Source organism: Apis mellifera, linkage group LG10 (genome assembly GCF_003254395.2).
Source record: "Apis mellifera strain DH4 linkage group LG10, Amel_HAv3.1, whole genome shotgun sequence".
Classification (NCBI taxonomy): domain Eukaryota; kingdom Metazoa; phylum Arthropoda; class Insecta; order Hymenoptera; family Apidae; genus Apis; species Apis mellifera.
Window position 1 is genome coordinate 4,647,871 of NC_037647.1, and position 19,082 is coordinate 4,666,952.

The 19,082-nt window shown below is 23.6% G+C and overlaps 2 protein-coding genes and 1 long non-coding RNA gene across 8 annotated transcripts; 2 read left to right on the forward strand and 1 right to left on the reverse strand.

Moving 5' to 3' along the window:
• Window positions 1-903: 903 nt before the first annotated feature.
• Window positions 904-18,784, reverse strand: LOC410158 (adenylyl cyclase-associated protein 1). Of its 6 annotated transcripts, XM_006562063.3 has the most exons (10): window positions 18,610-18,784; window positions 14,034-14,667; window positions 13,179-13,385; window positions 10,745-11,099; window positions 10,382-10,666; window positions 10,008-10,246; window positions 9,755-9,933; window positions 9,481-9,687; window positions 2,937-3,080; window positions 904-2,858 (listed from the first exon to the last, which is right to left on the reverse strand). In XM_006562063.3, exons 2-10 carry the CDS (start codon window positions 14,635-14,637, stop codon window positions 2,775-2,777), a joined length of 2,304 nt encoding a protein of 767 aa, XP_006562126.2. In that variant the 5' UTR covers window positions 14,638-14,667; window positions 18,610-18,784; the 3' UTR covers window positions 904-2,774. The 6 variants fall into 6 exon arrangements, with proteins under 6 accessions (XP_006562126.2, XP_393642.5, XP_006562129.1 ...); XM_393642.7 differs by lacking the exon at window positions 18,610-18,784 and having other exon boundaries at window positions 14,034-14,976; XM_006562066.3 differs by lacking the exons at window positions 13,179-13,385; window positions 14,034-14,667 and having other exon boundaries at window positions 18,610-18,780.
• On the forward strand, window positions 3,087-9,295 carry LOC113219034 (putative uncharacterized protein DDB_G0282133). The gene has a single exon (XM_026443204.1). It carries the CDS (start codon window positions 4,937-4,939, stop codon window positions 9,221-9,223), a length of 4,287 nt encoding a protein of 1,428 aa, XP_026298989.1. The 5' UTR covers window positions 3,087-4,936; the 3' UTR covers window positions 9,224-9,295.
• Window positions 18,246-18,675, forward strand: LOC102655447. The gene is made up of 2 exons (XR_409287.3): window positions 18,246-18,345; window positions 18,538-18,675. It is a non-coding gene; the product is annotated as an uncharacterized LOC102655447 (long non-coding RNA).
• Window positions 18,785-19,082: the final 298 nt, after the last annotated feature.

Sequence of the window (19,082 nt, forward strand, 5' to 3'; positions counted from 1 at the left end):
TAAATTTTGAAAACAATTAAAGCATAAGAAAATAAAAAAAAGAATGAATTTTTTGAAATTAAAAAATATAGTATATAAAAATATAGTATAGAAAACATATACTAAAAATATGTTTCATCATTAAAATATTCCATCTTTTTTTTGGAAATATTGCTGTGAAATATAAATATTCATTGATTTTATATAAATGTGCAATAAATAGCTAGAAATCAAAAGTTAAAGATAAATGTTAGAGAGTGTATTAAACATCAAATGTAAAATGTTTCAAAAAATTTTAGTTATTAATGATAACTAATAATACTATTAACACTAACTTATACTCTTTTATACAATTATCTTTGCATTTGATAGTTTAAATTAACAATAATATGTTTAAGTTACAGGAATAGATCTACTAATTATATATATATATATATATATATATATATATATATATATATATATATAGATACATAATAGATCTACTGATTATATATTAAGAAAATCTTTGTAATTAAATTTATACGAAAATAATATGAATAATTGCGAAGAATAGTATTTTTGAATCACCCAATTGTTAATTCATAAATACTTACTACTATAGAAACTTGGCATTTTGATTCTTTTACTTTATTAGTTATAAAAATGAATCTTAAGGCCACGTATATCATGTTCATTAATTTCAGTTTCTTTGTAAACTCGAAGTTTTTTAACATAATGTGTATATATATTATATCATATCTAATTATGTAAAAAAATTCTTTTAATGCTAATAAATAAGAGTTTTTAAAAAAATAAATTCTTATTCATAATTTTTTATCTGAAAAATATAATAAATAACATTTTAATTAACATAATAATAACGTTTTAATTAATATAATATCTTCAAGTGAAAAGTTCAGTATGAAGAATTATAATACAAGATTTAAATAGTATAATTTTATTAGGACAATTAGAAATAGCACTGAAAATCATATTGAGAAATAAATATTAATCTCGATATAATACTTTATCGATATTAAAACGAAAAAAAGATTGTTAGGGATTACTGCATTATGGGCAGCACGATCCTTACTGATAAATAATTTTAGTCAAATAATTATTTCAATAATTAGTTCAATAATCATACAAATATGTTTAGTACCATATAAATGATAAAAACAGTCATAAACTCTTTCGAGTTTTCCTTTCATCTCTTTAGTGGAAAGGATCGAACTGCTAAATTCATTGTTATTCTATTATGACCATGTCATTTTAAATCGTGCCTTTAAGTAGTTAATATTAGATTATACCTACGATTAGCACAATATACTAAATGGTAAAAATCACAATGTAATTTACTTCAAACAGCACGCTTTTAAAATTCAATATCAAGTTTATAATTCATTTATTATTTATTATTCGAAATGTTCTTTTTTTACGGTTGGATTATCAAGATTTTTGCAGAACCGTTTTTTTCTTTTTTAATGATTTTTAACTACGTATACATTTTGAATTTGAAAGTTCTCAAACGCGCCTAAAAGATCGACGTTATTCATAAAATAAATTTAGCATCCCATTTTATTTACACATCACGAACATTTATAAACACGGAAGACTCACAAAATAAAAGCTCAAATATTAAAATCGAAATCATATTATTATTATTATATACTGACACAAAATAATTTATTTCTAATTAATATTTTCTAAAAAAAAACTAATAATACCATAAACAAATGATATGTAAAATAAATGTGATGCAAAAGTCTGAAGTTAATATTATTAACTCTCTCGCTGCAGGCCGAGTTTAATACAAAACACATATAACAATAATAGAATGCATAAAATATGTAGAAAATGTCAATATAGTAATATTTACTGAAATTTATCTAAATCCATGATTTATGACACAGATATATTCATTAAAATAAAATAATTAAATATATCTAAAAATATCTACAAGAATATTTTTGAGTACTTATAGCGATAATAGCAGCGAAAGGGTTAAATTATCGATATGACATCACTAACACTGTATAAATGACTCGTGAATGCTTCCTGATATTTTGATTTCTCAGAAATTGTTTACATACGCATCACTCTCTATTCTCCTGTCAAGAATATCGAGTGACAATTCCATGACGAGTACAACTGAAAAATCTCGGGAAGCAAATTTGGTGTGGACAAAAGTTTGATCACGATAAAAAATGGTGTAAATATATAAAAGGTCAGATTTGAAAATAGAAAAACTTTTGTCCATACCATTTTAATCCAATCCAGGCTCCTTATCTCAGCACCAATGTGCGTAATAATATATTCGTGAAGAATGTCGACTCCATTTTTTTCCATTATCACTTATTAGACGAATCACAATATTACTAGGGATTTAATTATGACTATATTACAAAATATCGAGTTGCAGACAATCGAATATCTGCATGTTTATAAGGTATATAATTTAATAAGATTCGTTTAAATTGAGCATCATTTTAAAGTGATTCCAATTTCATTCGCAATGGAATCGATAATCTTCATATAATACGCGAATATGTTCGAAACAAGATATAGAGCAGCGATATTAAAACATTCAATCGATTTATCTAATACAATTCTATACTTTTATGTACTCGCATTTTTCCCTAATTCTCCATCCTTCTTTTAATTCTTAAATTAATTAAAGAAGCAATAAATAATAATTCGACGAATTCTTTGAAGATGATATTTCTAATGAGCTGTAGACAGACGTAGACAGACTCGTAGACAGACGTTTAGTTAGGCTATGAATAATTGAATTATTGAATAATTGAATTATTTTAGCCCAGTGAATCAACTGCGATCGTACTCAGACCTTTGGGACTAATAGTTGTTTTGAATTGCTCTGGTATTGGATATTCAACCTGTAAAAATATACCAAAAAAAGATTAAAATAAAAATGTAAAAATAAATCTATATACTTAAATATTTAATAAACTTACATAATCTCCATTTCCTTTAGGTACCATAACATTCATTTCACTAGATTTGCTACTAATAAATTCCACATCTAATGATTCCGAATTCAAATACATTTGACAACCATCTGTCTTGTCAATAGAAATTGTGGGAACTTTTCCTAAAACCTATAATTAGATAAAAAGGAAATAAGTTAATTTTGTACACACTTTATATACATTATCGATATTTATATATCGAGAAGTAACAATTGCTAATCGCAGTTTTTTTCAATTTTCCATATTTCACATAGTGTAGGTAAAAATAATTATAAATAGGAATTGATCACATTTTGAAACCTATAATTTGATTTTTATAATATATCTAATACATTTTACACCTCTTTTCAAAATGCATTGGCAATTCGGTAAGATTCTCTTCTATCTTTTCCTGTATAATTAATAACTATAATTAAAATTCAATATTTCGAGTCAAACAAATCTATCTCGTTCACTTAATCGACAAACAGGCGGAAATCTTGAACCTGTGCAAATGATCTGTGAAATTGATTGGAAAGAATGTCCAAAAGCAATCGCAAATTATATTTGGAGTGAGATTGTAACCGATGTCCTCGACTACTTGAGGAACGAAAGCATAGTCTGGCGGGTACAGAGAATTATTATTTTTGACTTGCAATGAATTAGAAGTCTATGAATACATGAACATAGCGGTCAGGTAAGTTCTTATAACTAATAAGACTTTTTATATCTGAACGCTATGTTCACTATTTGTCATATGAAAAAAGGATCAAAATAATTATCTTTACAATATAAATACTTTACTAACCATATTAATATTTGAAGGTAGTAGCCGTATGTTCTTTACTCATTATATTACTGCGTGCAATATATCTCAAAGTAAAACGTAGTAATAATGCCGCTATCGATAAAGATATTCTCAATAAAGTGGGATACAAAGTAGAAGATCTTGAATTGAAAGTTAACATATTAACATATAAACTTCAATATGGTAGTTGGCCTCTACCTCACCAAGTTCAGAAATCAAATTTCAAGAAAAATTTGCGAAATCTTAGACTAACTCTATCCAGTCCTAACGACCGCAATAATTGGATAAAACATGTTTTATTAAGGTATCAAAATTGTAATTATAATGATAATTTTTAATAATATAGAAAAGATTAAAATATAAAAAATAAAAACTATAGGATTGTATTAAAAATTTTAAATTGAAAAGTATGTTTTTCTAGCCCCAGACATAAAGAATCATACCTTTCATATTCAAAGTATTATCCTTCAGAGCATCATTTGACAGAATTGTTTGATGCAAAGAAAAAGAGTGTGTACCCTTACCTCCGGCAAGAAAACTTACCAGTGGAATATAGTAGTAAATCATCTAAAAGTAGTAGTGACAAATCTCTCAAGTACAATCACAAATCCAAAATATTCTTCCAAATTCACTAATATTATTAACATATTAAGATAATTTTACTTTCAGATTAAATTCTACGTTTAAAAATATAATGAAACGAAAGCATTATGATACATTCAAGAATGAAAATTATGAAATGCAATACAGAAATGCGATATCGCTACCATTATTTTCAAGAAGAAAATATAGTAAAACAGGAAGAAAAGCAAGAAAAGATGTGAAGGACACTGAAACCGGAAAAGTGACAACGGCTTGTAAGAAATTCACAAAAACCATAGACGATTGCAAAAGATATTTGAAGGAATTACACGATAGCAATAAAAATCTTGGACTGATCTGTAGTTCATCTGAAATTAGCTATGAATCCTCGATTAAAAATGTTTGGTCAGATACGCAGGTAAATAAATAAAATAAAATATTATTGTATTAAAAAGACAATATTAAATTTGGATATTATATTATAAAAACAAAATTATTAATAACCTATCAAATCTTATTATAGCAGCAAAAATGTGTTGAAGCAAAAAATCCAATTAATTTAAATGAAAATTTCAACAATAAAGAAAATGATGATGAAAAAGAGGAAAGTAAAAAAATGAAGAACTATGAAAAAATTCATAACAAACAACAAAATAACGATCAATGTTTAGAACTATCAAATGCGATCTATCCGGTATTACAATTAATTGACAAACGTTTATTACCTTCAAAAATGAATATATCATTTTATACTGACATGTTTCCTCAGCAATTAACGTCGAAGATGTTAATTCCACGTGAACGAAGAAAATACACAAAGACGTCTGAAGAAGCGTTGTATCAGGTAAAAAAGAAATTAGAAAGTTTACATAATGTTTTGCGTATGTACGAGTTACAAAAAGACGAGACAAAAATATCAGAGAAACAACAAGAAGACAATAACAAAATGAATAATACCTGCCAAAATGTTATGGACACACTTGTCTCGGTTACAACAGAAGGTAACAATCGAAATAGAATTAAAAAAACCAAAATAAATTTTAATAATAATAGTAGAAACAACAGCAAGGAAATTCAACAAACAACTTCTAATAGTTCTGAACCATATGAAAGTGATGAAACAATAAAAAGTTCAATAGTATCAATACAAAATTATTCCAGTACACTTAACGCATATTGTGTAAATAATATAAATGATCCTTATTGTTTGCTTACGGAAAAATTTGATCAAAAAATATCTCCCAGAAATTATGATGAATTGGAGATAATTCCAAATAATCAAATTGTATATTCCTCTAGTGTTAAATATGAACGAATTCCTGAAAGAATTTATTATACTCTTTCATCTGATTCTTCTGATGGAAAAGAAGATAAAAAAAAAACTGCAATATCAGAAACTTTAACGTCATTTCCAAATGTATACATCAAAAATAATCAAACAAAGTCATTCAGTTTCTCTAATCAATATCCAATTCCAATGGAAACTGATGAAGATATAATAATGACAACAACCTCGAGTCGAACGGAAGTATCAAAAGATAGTGAATTTGAAGATAAGTCGACAGCATTGTTACTTCAAGAAGCATTGCAATTCAAGAAAGCTCTATTAACGCGCGTTGAACTAGAAAAATTATGTTATACAAATGATAAAAAAGAAGAAATAAATAACGGATCAGAATCAGATCATGGTAAATATTCTTATATTAACAATAGTTTACAATCTAAATTTTTGGATATCATATCAGAAGAACAATCAGTTAGTAGTTCTACTGAAAAAACCAGTAGAACTTATATGTTTTTCAATTTGAAACAAGACAAACAATTTAATAATGATATATTAGATTTTACCCAACGAAATGATTTCAATACACATAAAAAATATTTGGACTCAAAACACACTCTTAGTTCACCTTCTGAATATTTTAGCTTTTGTAATATAACTCAGAAAGAAAATACAATTAATAGTAGTCAGCTATCTTTACCAAATCATACTCATTTTCAAGAAAACGAATCTATAGAAGTAATTCCAAGTACATTGCAAATAGAATATTTAAATGATACTTTGAATGAATCTAATGACAAGCTTATAACATTTTCAAGTTGTTTGAATACAACAGAAACAAATGTGAATGAACAACAAATATGTTATGATTGTATGAATAAAACACAGAATTTCAGAGAACATTTCACACATATAAATAATATAAATGAATTTATAACTCAAAATATTAATAGCGTAGAATTATTTTCAGAAGATTTAGATACTCCTTCAATAAAAAAAATTGAAAATTCCAATAAAAATATAACTTCTAATTTTCTTAATACTGAATCTCTGAAACAATATAGCAGTGTTAAAAGTATTAAAAATATAGATGATACATCAAAACTAAATATATTGAATGATAAAGAACATATTGAAGATAATGAAATTTTATCATGCAATTCAAATTTAACTTTAAAAAGAAATCCTGGCGCATGTTCGCTATTCGAACAAACAGTGACACATGTACATGCAAATAAAATATTAGAAATAGATGATTTACTTGAAAGTAGTGATCCAATAAATGATGATGAATTATCATTCAATGAAAGTAAAGAAACTGCGTTTGAAATGAATTTAATACAGGATTCATTAACATCCTGTATACATTTTTCTAATGATTCTAATTATCCAGAACCATCATCTGTTACAATATTAGTTAACAAATCAGTAGATGAAGATAAATTGATTGATTTAGATTGGTTAAATGTCAACAATGATTTCAGTGATGATGAGAAAAATATAAAAACATATTCAACAAACACAATTACTCTTCAAAAATATAGTACAACAAATACAGATAATTATAAAGAAACAAAAACTCATTATATCAAAAATGATAAACTTGAAGATGAAAAAATTAATTCAAGCATACAAAATTCATTTGAAAATCTAGATAAAAAAGAAATAGTTAGAGATCCGGATTTTTATAAATCTTATTCCAATCTCATTTCTCCACATAGTAGTATGTACTTTACAGATGAAGCTTCAAGTTCCAACATAAAATTAAATACTCATAATTCAAAACTTTATAAAGGTTATTTACATTCTAATATATATACACAAAATAATAAAGAAAATGAATTATGTTGTGAGAATAAACATTTGAAACATACAAAAAATATTGAAACATTTTCAATTTCGACGTTGAATGAAAAGAAAAAAACAAATTTCCCAATTTCGACAAACAATGATAAATCTTTTTTCAAAATTTCAAATGATATATCAGAGAGTAAACAAAATTTATCAGAATCTAACAAAATACATAATGAAAATGATCTACTTTCTAAAACTTGTATAGAAAATAAGGATACATTATTAATTAAAGAAAGAAAAATTTCAGAAAAAGAAAATGATATTTTGAACAATAAAAATTCAATTTCTTATAAGGATATTAGAAATTATAATTTAATATCTACAGAAAATGTTTTATCAAATGAGATATTATCCAATTCGATAAATAATAATGAAAAATTAGAGCAATATATTACATCGTCAAATCTACCTCCGCAACAAATTTCTCCAAGGGAAACGAAAGAAAATAAAACAATGAAAAAAATAAATACGACAGTGAAATCACGAAGTCATGAAAATTATATTTCCAATATCGAAAAATTAAAGAAAACAAATTTACAGAATTTAAAATGCTTAAAATCTGATTTATTGAACACGGGTCGAATTAAAATAGAAAATAATAAAAATATAACATATACAAAATTAAGAGATCTATCGGCAGAACCTAAACGTAATACGGAAAATAGTATTAAATTAGATAAAAAAAGATCACGATCACAAATAAGTTTTCGAACAAACGAATTACTAAAAGAAGTAACATTACAATCACATGAATTCCCAAGCAATAAAAATTCTATAAATTACACTAAATCATTAGAAACGAAATTTAAATTAAAAAGTCCTTTAAAATCTTTGACACCAACGCCGAAAACGTCTTCAAGATCTTGTATACCGATTTTGAAAAGCCGTTTGGAAGCAGCTCGAAAGATTGAAAATGAATCGCGACCTAAAAGTCCAACGAGAGGACCGCTAACAATGACTATGTCCTGGAGAGATAATATATGTAACAAAAATCAAAATGTAACAGATGAAGTTCAAGTAGAAGGTAAAACAAGAAATAATGATCCGCCTATAGAAGGAGTAAATTATGCAGAAAAGATAAATAATAGTGGTAATCATAATCAAGATTCAATAAAAATATCGCAAAATAACGTAAATGAAAATGCTGATAATAATATTATCTCGCAAGAACAAATGATAATATATGTTAACATATTTACAAAATATGACGATAATACTACAAAAATAGTGAATCCAAATAAATTTCTGGATTATATGAAGAATAGAAAATTAAATATAGAACAATTGCAAGAAAATCAAGTTAACAAGAAACATTCTGAACTTCATGAGACTTCCACAAAAAATGAGAAAGATACAATACATAAAATTGTTACAGTCGTTTCTTCTGTTATAGATGGTAATGAATTAAATGAAACTACGTCAACTAAATCATCAACATTAAAACCACAAAAAACTTCGTTGTCAAATATTTTACTAAATGGTCAATTAAAAAATTTATGTTTCTTATCTGTTGAACAAAGAGAAATCGATGTAACTGCCAAACCTTCTGTTGTTGATACTAGCACATCGATATCAGATTTAGATAATATTTCAAAGATATCAAAAAGTACATTAAATAAATTTCAAATATGCGGAACACCTAAAGAATTAAACAATGAGGAATATATAGCGTTACTAGAAATTCTTCATCAGGAATCCAATTTTGTACATTTACGAGAATTGCAAAATATTTGTAAAAAACTTGTATCGGAACATCCAAAAATCTAAGCAAAATTTAATCACAAATATAAAATATTCATCTGTATTTATAAAATTCATAATTAATAATGGCACTTATATATATATATATTTTTTTTTGTAATATTACACTTTTATTTCAAGATATAGAACATAAACTAAATGTAATTATATTGTATATGTATATACTTATTTGGAAATAAATATATTTTTTACACAATATTTTATGTAATAAAAAATAGATCCTATTGCATTTTTTTTATAAACAATAAAAATAAATAACATACCTGCATTTGCACACTTTGACAATTGACGAATTCAATACTTGATACAACGGAGTCGAAAACAACAGATGATTTACGACATGAATCCATAACAATGGAATTAACTTTGCCTTTAATAACTAAAGTACTATCTTGACATCGAAACATGTAGATTACATTGTTCATTTCCACATTATCAATAAGTAAATCTTTATTAGCTTTATGATATTCCTATAATAAATGCAATGTTTTATAAATAAAATAATTTTTAATAAAATAAATAAATATTATTATTTACCACAAGCCATTTTTTTCCATCTCTAGTAAATACAGGAGGTTTATCAATTGGTGCATTTGCAGATGGTACTGTTTTTGTTGGTACAGTATTACCAACAATTGGTGCTTTAAATGGTGCTGGCCCAGTTCTCAGTGAAGGATTTTTATGTGTTTGCATATCTGACGTAACTTTCTTTAAATCTATAAATATTGATTAATTTTAAAGATTTTATTACTTGAATAAAATTAATATTTAATAACTGTGCTATGTTTACTTTTTGTAATAGCTTCTCCTTGATTAATTTCAGCGAAAAGAGCACTTCTATCATCACTAATATTTGCTGGTATTATGTCTGCCATAGGCATACATGGTGGTGGAGGTGGTGGTATGCCTACTGGTGCAGAGCCAGTTTTTGCCCATACTAATCCTGTAGTATGATGCTGACGCACATATTGCTGCAGATCACTTAATGTTTGTATCCAAGCTTTACACCATTCAGCATGTACTTTATCTCTGTAAATATAAAAAACTATATGAACTCTATATCAGTAATTAATTTCTAACATAAAAAAAATTATAAGTTATAGAAAACAAGAAAAATATTTGATTTATTATTGAATTAATTGAAAAACTAAAATAAAAACTTACTTTTCTTTCCATTCCTTTAAAACACGATTTGTATAAAATTGTCCAGCATCATTCATTTCTTTTACATAAGGAGCTGGAGTAGGTGATACTGCAACCCAACCCAAAGCTGGAATACTTTCACTAATTGCTGATAGATGATTGAAAAATTGAGATCCTCTATTTTTTTCGCGAAATTCTTGAATTTGTTGAATTTGTGTAGATGTAGGTGCAAGAAGAGAAATTTGTTCTGATTGATTTGCTGGAGATGAGCGGCTTGCTGCAGTTTGAATGAATTCCAATTGAATTCTATAAAAAAATATTATAATATTTAATACTTTATACAATCTCAAAAATATTAGAATTCATTAGTAGTAAAATATTTACTTAAATGCTTTTTCTACAAGTTTGCTATGAATAGCTACATCACCACCAATTTTCTCACTTAGTTGAAGATATTCTTTCACAGGACCAGCTAAAAAATCTTCATATCCTGCGACTGACATGATGATAAAATTATCTGCTATTTTTTTATCTATTGAATGAGAAGATGAGACAGACAATATTGAATCACTATTTTGTATGGATTGAGACCTTTTTGGTGATGGTGTATTTGTTTGAACAGCAGAATCTTGAGTTTCAATTATAGATTGGCCTCTTACTTTTTCTAGTCTTCTTGTAACGTTTTCTAATCTATTTACCAATTCTTCTAAATGTTCTTCCTTCTCATTAGCTTCACAACCTTCAATTATAATATATTTTTTACTTAAAATTGAAATATTCTAGAATTATTAATATGAGAAAATTATATTATTTTTTATTTTTAATAAAATAATTACTAATACATGCAATACATGCAAATAATAAAAAAAAATATAATTTATATCCATAAAATTTAGTAAAAAAATAAGTATTTTTTACAATAAATGCAATATTTGAAAACGAAAATAATAAATTCATAACTAAACTAATGATTATAAAACAATTATAAAATATAAAATTCTCATTAATCAAAGATATTCCAAAAATTCGCATTTATAGCGAGTATATTAAATATAGAATGAATGTATAAATAGTTACATCAACATCCATAGCCACTAGATCATTAAATTGCAAGCAATAAATAATATTAGATTATAAATTTATATAATATTCATAAATTGATTAAATAAATTTATGTATACTTGGAAATGTACATAAAATTAATTTATTCCAAATATATGAAATCATTTCATATCTATAAATACACATTTCATAATAAATGAATTTTATAAAAATTAATTACATTAAACTATATTATAATTATATTAGAAATTCTAATTTAAAACAAATTCACATTGCTACAATTAATTTTCATGTGTTTTCATAATTTTAATTAAAAATTTATGAAATATATTAGAATAAAAATTAAAAATAACTTCCTTTAATTAGTTTGAAATTTATAATAAAATATAAAATAATAAAAATAATTCGTTACCGCTGCTTCAATTTATGATTAATAGCACTTTAATTTCTTTTTTTTTTAATTAAAAATTATTTTTATATAGATAAAGATTTTTACATACGAAATAATATATAATCTTTTCAGAAACGCTCGAAGAACTAAACTACAGTTCTAATGATATTCAATACGAGTTGCCGCAAACTATTCTTAGGAAATCTGCGAAAATTGAATCATGCGTAGGTAGATATCATTCTGTATAGAATCTCACAGAATTATAAATAATTAATAATTAAAAATTCTTCGCATATTTATATTATATGTATAATTACTTATTTGTATAAAATTAAAAATATATTATTGAAAAGAATTCTGGAATATTTATTGATATTTTATACTTACAATTAAAACAAAATAAATGGTTTTACAAACAAAAACAAAAATTATAAATATAGAATATTTTTAGTATCTTTTTTTTTAATGATAACAACTTATAAAATAATAAACTGAATATTAAAAAAATTAAAAAATAGTAATTAATAACACTATATCATTTAATAACATGGATATATGAAATTAGTATAAAATTTTTATTATTTTTCACAATTTAGAAATAATAAAATAATGAAAAAAAATTCGCAATGCATATTCATGTGTATCTTTTATATAAAAATATGCTATCTGTAAAATTTTAATATAAAATCTAAAATCAAATATTCATAAAAATAAAAAACAAAAAATAATATTATTAAAAAAATAAAATAAAATATAAGTGTAAGTATATATATATATATATATATAGATTGTTTTAGAACATAAATAATTTTGTTAAGAAGATTAATAATAAATTTGAAGATTTAAAGAAGCTTAAAAGATTTCGTTTTAAATAATAAATAATAAATAAATATAATGCATTTTTCCTTCAACGTTTATATTCGACTTTAAAATTTTATCATAATTTTTAATGAAATTAGATAGTATTATTAATTCCATTGTAACAGTGATTTAAAATATAAAAATATAAATTCAAATTTAAATATAGATGATGAATTATTATATAAAATATTGTAATTTTAATATTGTAATTTATGAATTTAAATAGACATTATTAAATAATTTTTTAATACTTTTAAAACTTTTTAACCTTTAAATACAAATATTTCTAACAACATACATATATGTTATATGCATATTATACACTTCATTAGTCTCAATTTCAAACAATCACAAAATATTTTTCACTTTAAAACATAATCGATAAATAAGAATAAATTTTTTTAATATTTGTATTCAATACTCTTAAGTTAATAAACAAATAAATTCGAACAGAAGATTTAAAAATCATACAAAGTAAGAAATGGATTTAGAATGAGCCCTAACCAGCGTGCACCATCGGTCCTAGGGGGTCGAACCTCACTCTGTGCTCCGTCGCATTTTGCGCGGCATGCAATAAATCGGAGAAGAATCTATGACGTCTTAAAGCTAGTTCATCACGAGCAACTGGCGTCGCCGGTGGTTCCTGCATTCCACTGCATTCTTCTGAATCACCATCTTCTTCTTCCGAAAGCCACCGAGGAATTGATGAAACTGCGCATTGTATATCCGAATATAGATTTCGTCTATTTAGGTATGTGTTACTCAATGAATGCAATTTCCCCATTCATAATTTAAAATCAATTCTATGAAAATAATAATAAAGTTATCATGGAAATTAACATTTTTTTAAAAAAGGCACAGTAAGATGAATGAATCAATTCATCTTTTCAATTGTATAAGTTTGTTAATTTCAATTTTATAAAAATCTGATATTTTTATTATTTCAAAATAATTTGACCAAGATTATATTCATAAAAAAAATAATTATATATATATATATATATATAATATATTATACTAATAAATAATATATAATATATTATAATAATAAATAATATAATATATATAATATAATAATAATAATAATAATAATATAAATATAAATATATATTATTATAATTATAATATATTTATATTATTATTAAAAATAATACTTATTATTAAAAATAAAATGATTTGATTTATAATATTAATAAAGTAAATCGAGTATAAAGAAATTTTTTTAGCTTTTTTAGCTTTTCACTTAAAAAAGTGAAGTTTTAGCAGGAAAATGAAATATGAAGTGAGCAAATTGCATATTTAAATATGTGTATATCAACCATCTTATACATGTATTATAACTCCGCAATGAAAATATACCTGGCGGCGTTTTTTTATTTGCATTGGTATCATTCGGACAAGCTTCAAAAACGGAATCATCACCTTCCTCTTCTGGTCCATCATCAATTGTTCTCTCGATATACGCGGAAGAATTATAAAGATTGGTTTTAATAGTACCAGAGATTCCAGAATTTAATATTGCCTTCATCATTCCATTCTCATTACTCCCATTATCATTTCCATTTATATTATCATTTTCCTCTACTTTTTCATTTCTATTTGCATTTTTAATTCTGTTTAGCTCTTTATTTTTGTTTTCTATATTTGTTCGATCACTCGCATTTTCTTTATCATCATTATTGTCAGCATCATTCAATTTCTTTATCGATTCTATTCGTAATCGAGAATTATCATTATTCTCATCTCGCTTGCCGATAGGTAATGGACTCTTGACAGTTAAATCATCGATTATTTCCACACTATTATTCTCCATTGACGAAGAAACTTTCTCAAATCTCTGTATATTACCATTCAGCTTCTTTTCTTCTTCGATCGGTCCATTTTCTTCAGTTTTTAAGGAATCAGTATTAACCAATTGCGAGTCAATCGCTTTTTGATTTTGCTTTGGCGTCGACTTCGTCATTTCGCTATTCGGCTTCTCCTTTTTTGAGCTCTTATTGCACACACAGCATTTAAACATCGTCAATATCGATTATAGATTTTCGTTATATCAGTAATAAACGTTTTCAGCGCTTATCGAACTTTGATACTTTCAAACTAATAGTGATACACAATGATTATGTATATGTCATGTGATATCGTTTTTTCCAGCCGGTTTCGATAGTATCAATCCGTTCGAATCAATCGATTTGAAAAATGCGATAAAATTTATCAAGATGATGTTTTCGTATTAATAAAAAAAAAGTATTAACTTGCACAACATGAATAATCTCATAATGTGAAACATGTGTATTGACAATTAATTTAAAATTTTATTTTAAATATCGTATTTTAATATCATATATTAAATATCGTATTTTTTAATTGTAACAATTAAAATAGAAAACAGTATAAATATTTTTTAATATGTAACGAGTATTGAAAATATTATAGATAATAACATTGAATATAATTTAAGTTTAAGTTATAATTTAAGCTATAATTTAAGCTCAGTAATAGAATCTAAATATTTTAGTTCTGCTAGTCTTTCTCAAACAACGGAACTAAATAACGAATACATATGTTTCAACCGGATTTCCCACGGAAATCACGCACTATAAATTGTTCAGTGTGCAGTCATAGGAATTATATTTACTTACAATCAATTAATGTATATATATCTATTAATATTATAAATTAATAATTAAATACATAATGTAAGAAAAATAATAAAATCATTAATTAATACTTCTTATTTCCTTTCTGTATACAAGTTATTAATTAACTTGATTAACATTAATACAATCATTAACAATCAATAATTATTGAAAGAAATTTATATTTATTATTTTATTAATATAACAAAGATAAAATATTTAAGTAATTTTTATCTACTTATTCTATTCTAATTATATTATTATTTTAACGATTCAAATTCTATCATTTATAAGCAACAGTTTCTAGAAAAATTTTCATAACATTGTCATCATATATAATTATTATTGCAACGAAATCACAATATTTTTAAGAAATTGTACATGGATGAAATCTATCATATATTTTCCCCGCGAATTTCTCTTAATGGCGTGATAATCGATTCCAACAACGCCCAAGTTTACGTTACGTTTTCCAGATCAGTATAACATATGTGAAAATTGAGGTTATATATATATATATTAACTATATATAAAAAAAAATCAGTTCTTAAATATTTCGAAATATTAAATGCTTATAACTTTTGAATAAAAGATAATAAATTTTGCATAAAAAAAAATATATAAATTATTTTCTAATAATAACCATTAATTTTTCCACGCAATCTACATTCATATTTTTTATAATAAAAACATGTGATAATATATATATGATAATAAAAACAAAGAAATAAGTAGCATTAGTCAATAAATAAACATACATACATAAATAACATCATCATAAGCACATGTGGTTTTAATAACATACAAATAACACGAGGAACTGAATTATATATAAACAAATGCGCAATTATCATAGAAAATTTACATACTTTTATCTGCAATAAATCAATTATATAAATTAAATTATATAGAACAAAATTAACAATGTGCTCAACAAAATTATTATACAATCAATCAATCTTTACTCAGAGATTTACACAATCATTTTATACTTTTTTGTCCCATTGGTTTGATATTATTTCTTCTAGTAGCTTTTTCAATAACAAAAATTTTTTTGACTCTTAGAACATTATCCAATTTCTAAAAAATAATAAATATTCCACTTCACATTTATTTCAGTATTATTGACACTTAAAAAGATAATAAATTCAAATAATAATGCACATTGTGAATGAAAAATCTTGAATTAATTTACAAGATCTAAAGGGCGGAGTGATTTCTCTCAAAAACAGTCTACTTTGGAAGCAACCGGCGCAATGCTCTACCGTTTTAGGTTTCGACCGGCATTCAGTGCTGCCACAGAGTGGTCGGGACCCGAAATTTTTGCAAGTACCTTAAGTACAGATCACGTGCACGACTTTTGAAATCTAACTTCATTCCTAATAAATCTGTCAAACTTTAATTAAAATTATTTTTATTATATTTTATTATATATATCATAATAATATATATAAAATTATTCTTGTTATAATTACAAAATTATTATTACAACTATAAGATTATTATTTAAATTAAAATATCATTGCTAACAAAAATAGTCAATAAATGAAATCATAAAATTTAATCTTTAAATTATAAAATTTTAATATTATAAAAAATAATACTTTAATTTATGATATGAATAATAAATTTGAATAACATGAATAATAAATCTTAAAATATTTGTCTTATATAGATAATTTTGAAATATTAAATGTAATTATTTAAATAAATAATTCTCGTATATATTTAAATAAATAATGACTCATATTATGAATCATTTCCGGTATATCCGAATGTATTTTTATGATTTTTTATCATGATTTATATAATTCACACTAATAATGACACATTTGTATTAGATTAAAAAAAAATTGAAATATTATTATTTTGTAAAATCATAACATTAATATAAAATTATAAATAAATATATAATATATATAATATATTTAATATTATGATATATTATTTACAAAATATAACGTAACAATATAAAAATATAATAAAATGTATTTTAATTAATGTAAAAATAAATAATAAGAATGTTAATCATTATTTTATAAGAAATAAATATATACTTGAATTTGGATTTACTAATATATATTTAAATATATTATAATTATAATGATAAATTTATAATTAATATTTTTTATATATTTTTTGCATATTTTATTTATTGTAACTAATATTAAATATTATATAACTATATTATAATTAATTAATTATTAAATAAATGTGTTTATAATTTGTTAGTCTTTCATAAATAAAATATTATAAATAATAATATAATATAATAATTTGCTACATTATGTAAAAATTAATTATACTCACGATTTTTCCACTTATTTAAGATCTTTTTATAAGTATCTGATACCATTCGCGAATTATTTTTTATTGTTTTATTAACTTTAGACATTACAAAAAAAAATTTTAATTGCTATATAAATGATTATTAAAAATATAATATAAATGTTTGAATTAAAATGTAAAAATTGTGTGTGTATGTTCGATATGTATGCAACGAATGATAACGGATTTACTTCGTCAGCTTTCACATTGGAATTTTAATCTTACACAAGAATCATAGGAACATATCATATAACCAACCTAATAATACAAAATCTCAGTAATCAATATTTTGATAACTAATATATGAAATTATTTTATGATAATTTACAATTTTAAATAAAAAATCAAAAACATTTATGTAAATTTATATATATTTTTATCTGTTATATTAAATTTTGTTATTTCAAATATATCAGATAAAAGTTTTTCTTTATAATATGATTAACAAATTTTAATTTACTTTCATCAAAAACTTTCGTCATTTGTTCAACTTCATGATATATTTATTATTTATTATAGTTATAAATCTCAATTTTTAGTAAATATAAAAAAAAATAATATAAATTTTAATAACGAATATAAAATAATCTATATCGTACAATTTATTAAATAAAATTCATATAATTTTTTAATATTATAAAATGTTAAAATACATTACCAGGTGTCAAGTGTCAGCATAGTATGACTCACAATCGAAATAGTAGGAGGTAAGTATACACAAGTATAATCACATATATAACCAAACTAAATGCACTTTTATATCTTATATCAAAAAAATTAAACAATTATTTGATCATTTATTATACAATATAATTATAATTTCCGCACATATTTATATATATAACATTAAAATATAGATATAAACTGCGGAAACTTCATAAATAATAAAATGTTTTCAGAATTGTTAATATGTATCTAGCGGCAGTGAGATGTATTAGTATGTATAACTCAAAAAATATGCATTTACTTACCAATACGAAGTCTTACTGAAATTTAGCAATATTTACACTATTATTCTATGACAATCGACTTAATAACAACACAATTACGATATACAAATGTAAGAATTCAATCTGACAACATTACTACATATACTGGGGCGTTTGCCGGATACCGGAAGTACTACTCTTGCTATTGTGTAAGTTTAGAATTTATCACACATGCGCTTAAATTCGAACATTATCTTTAAAAAAAGTTTCTTTAATCTTATAGAATTTTATAAATATAGGTATCATATTAATAAAAATAAAAAAATTTTATATGATAAATCAATACATCATTACTGAAGTAATATTAAATTATCTTTATACATTTTAACAAATTTTATATATCAATATGCATTTAAAATTATAATAGAATTATCGTTGAATTTCTATATAAATTATAAAATTAATGTCTTAAATAATAATAATATTTTAAAGTAATAATTTAAATATTCTGCATT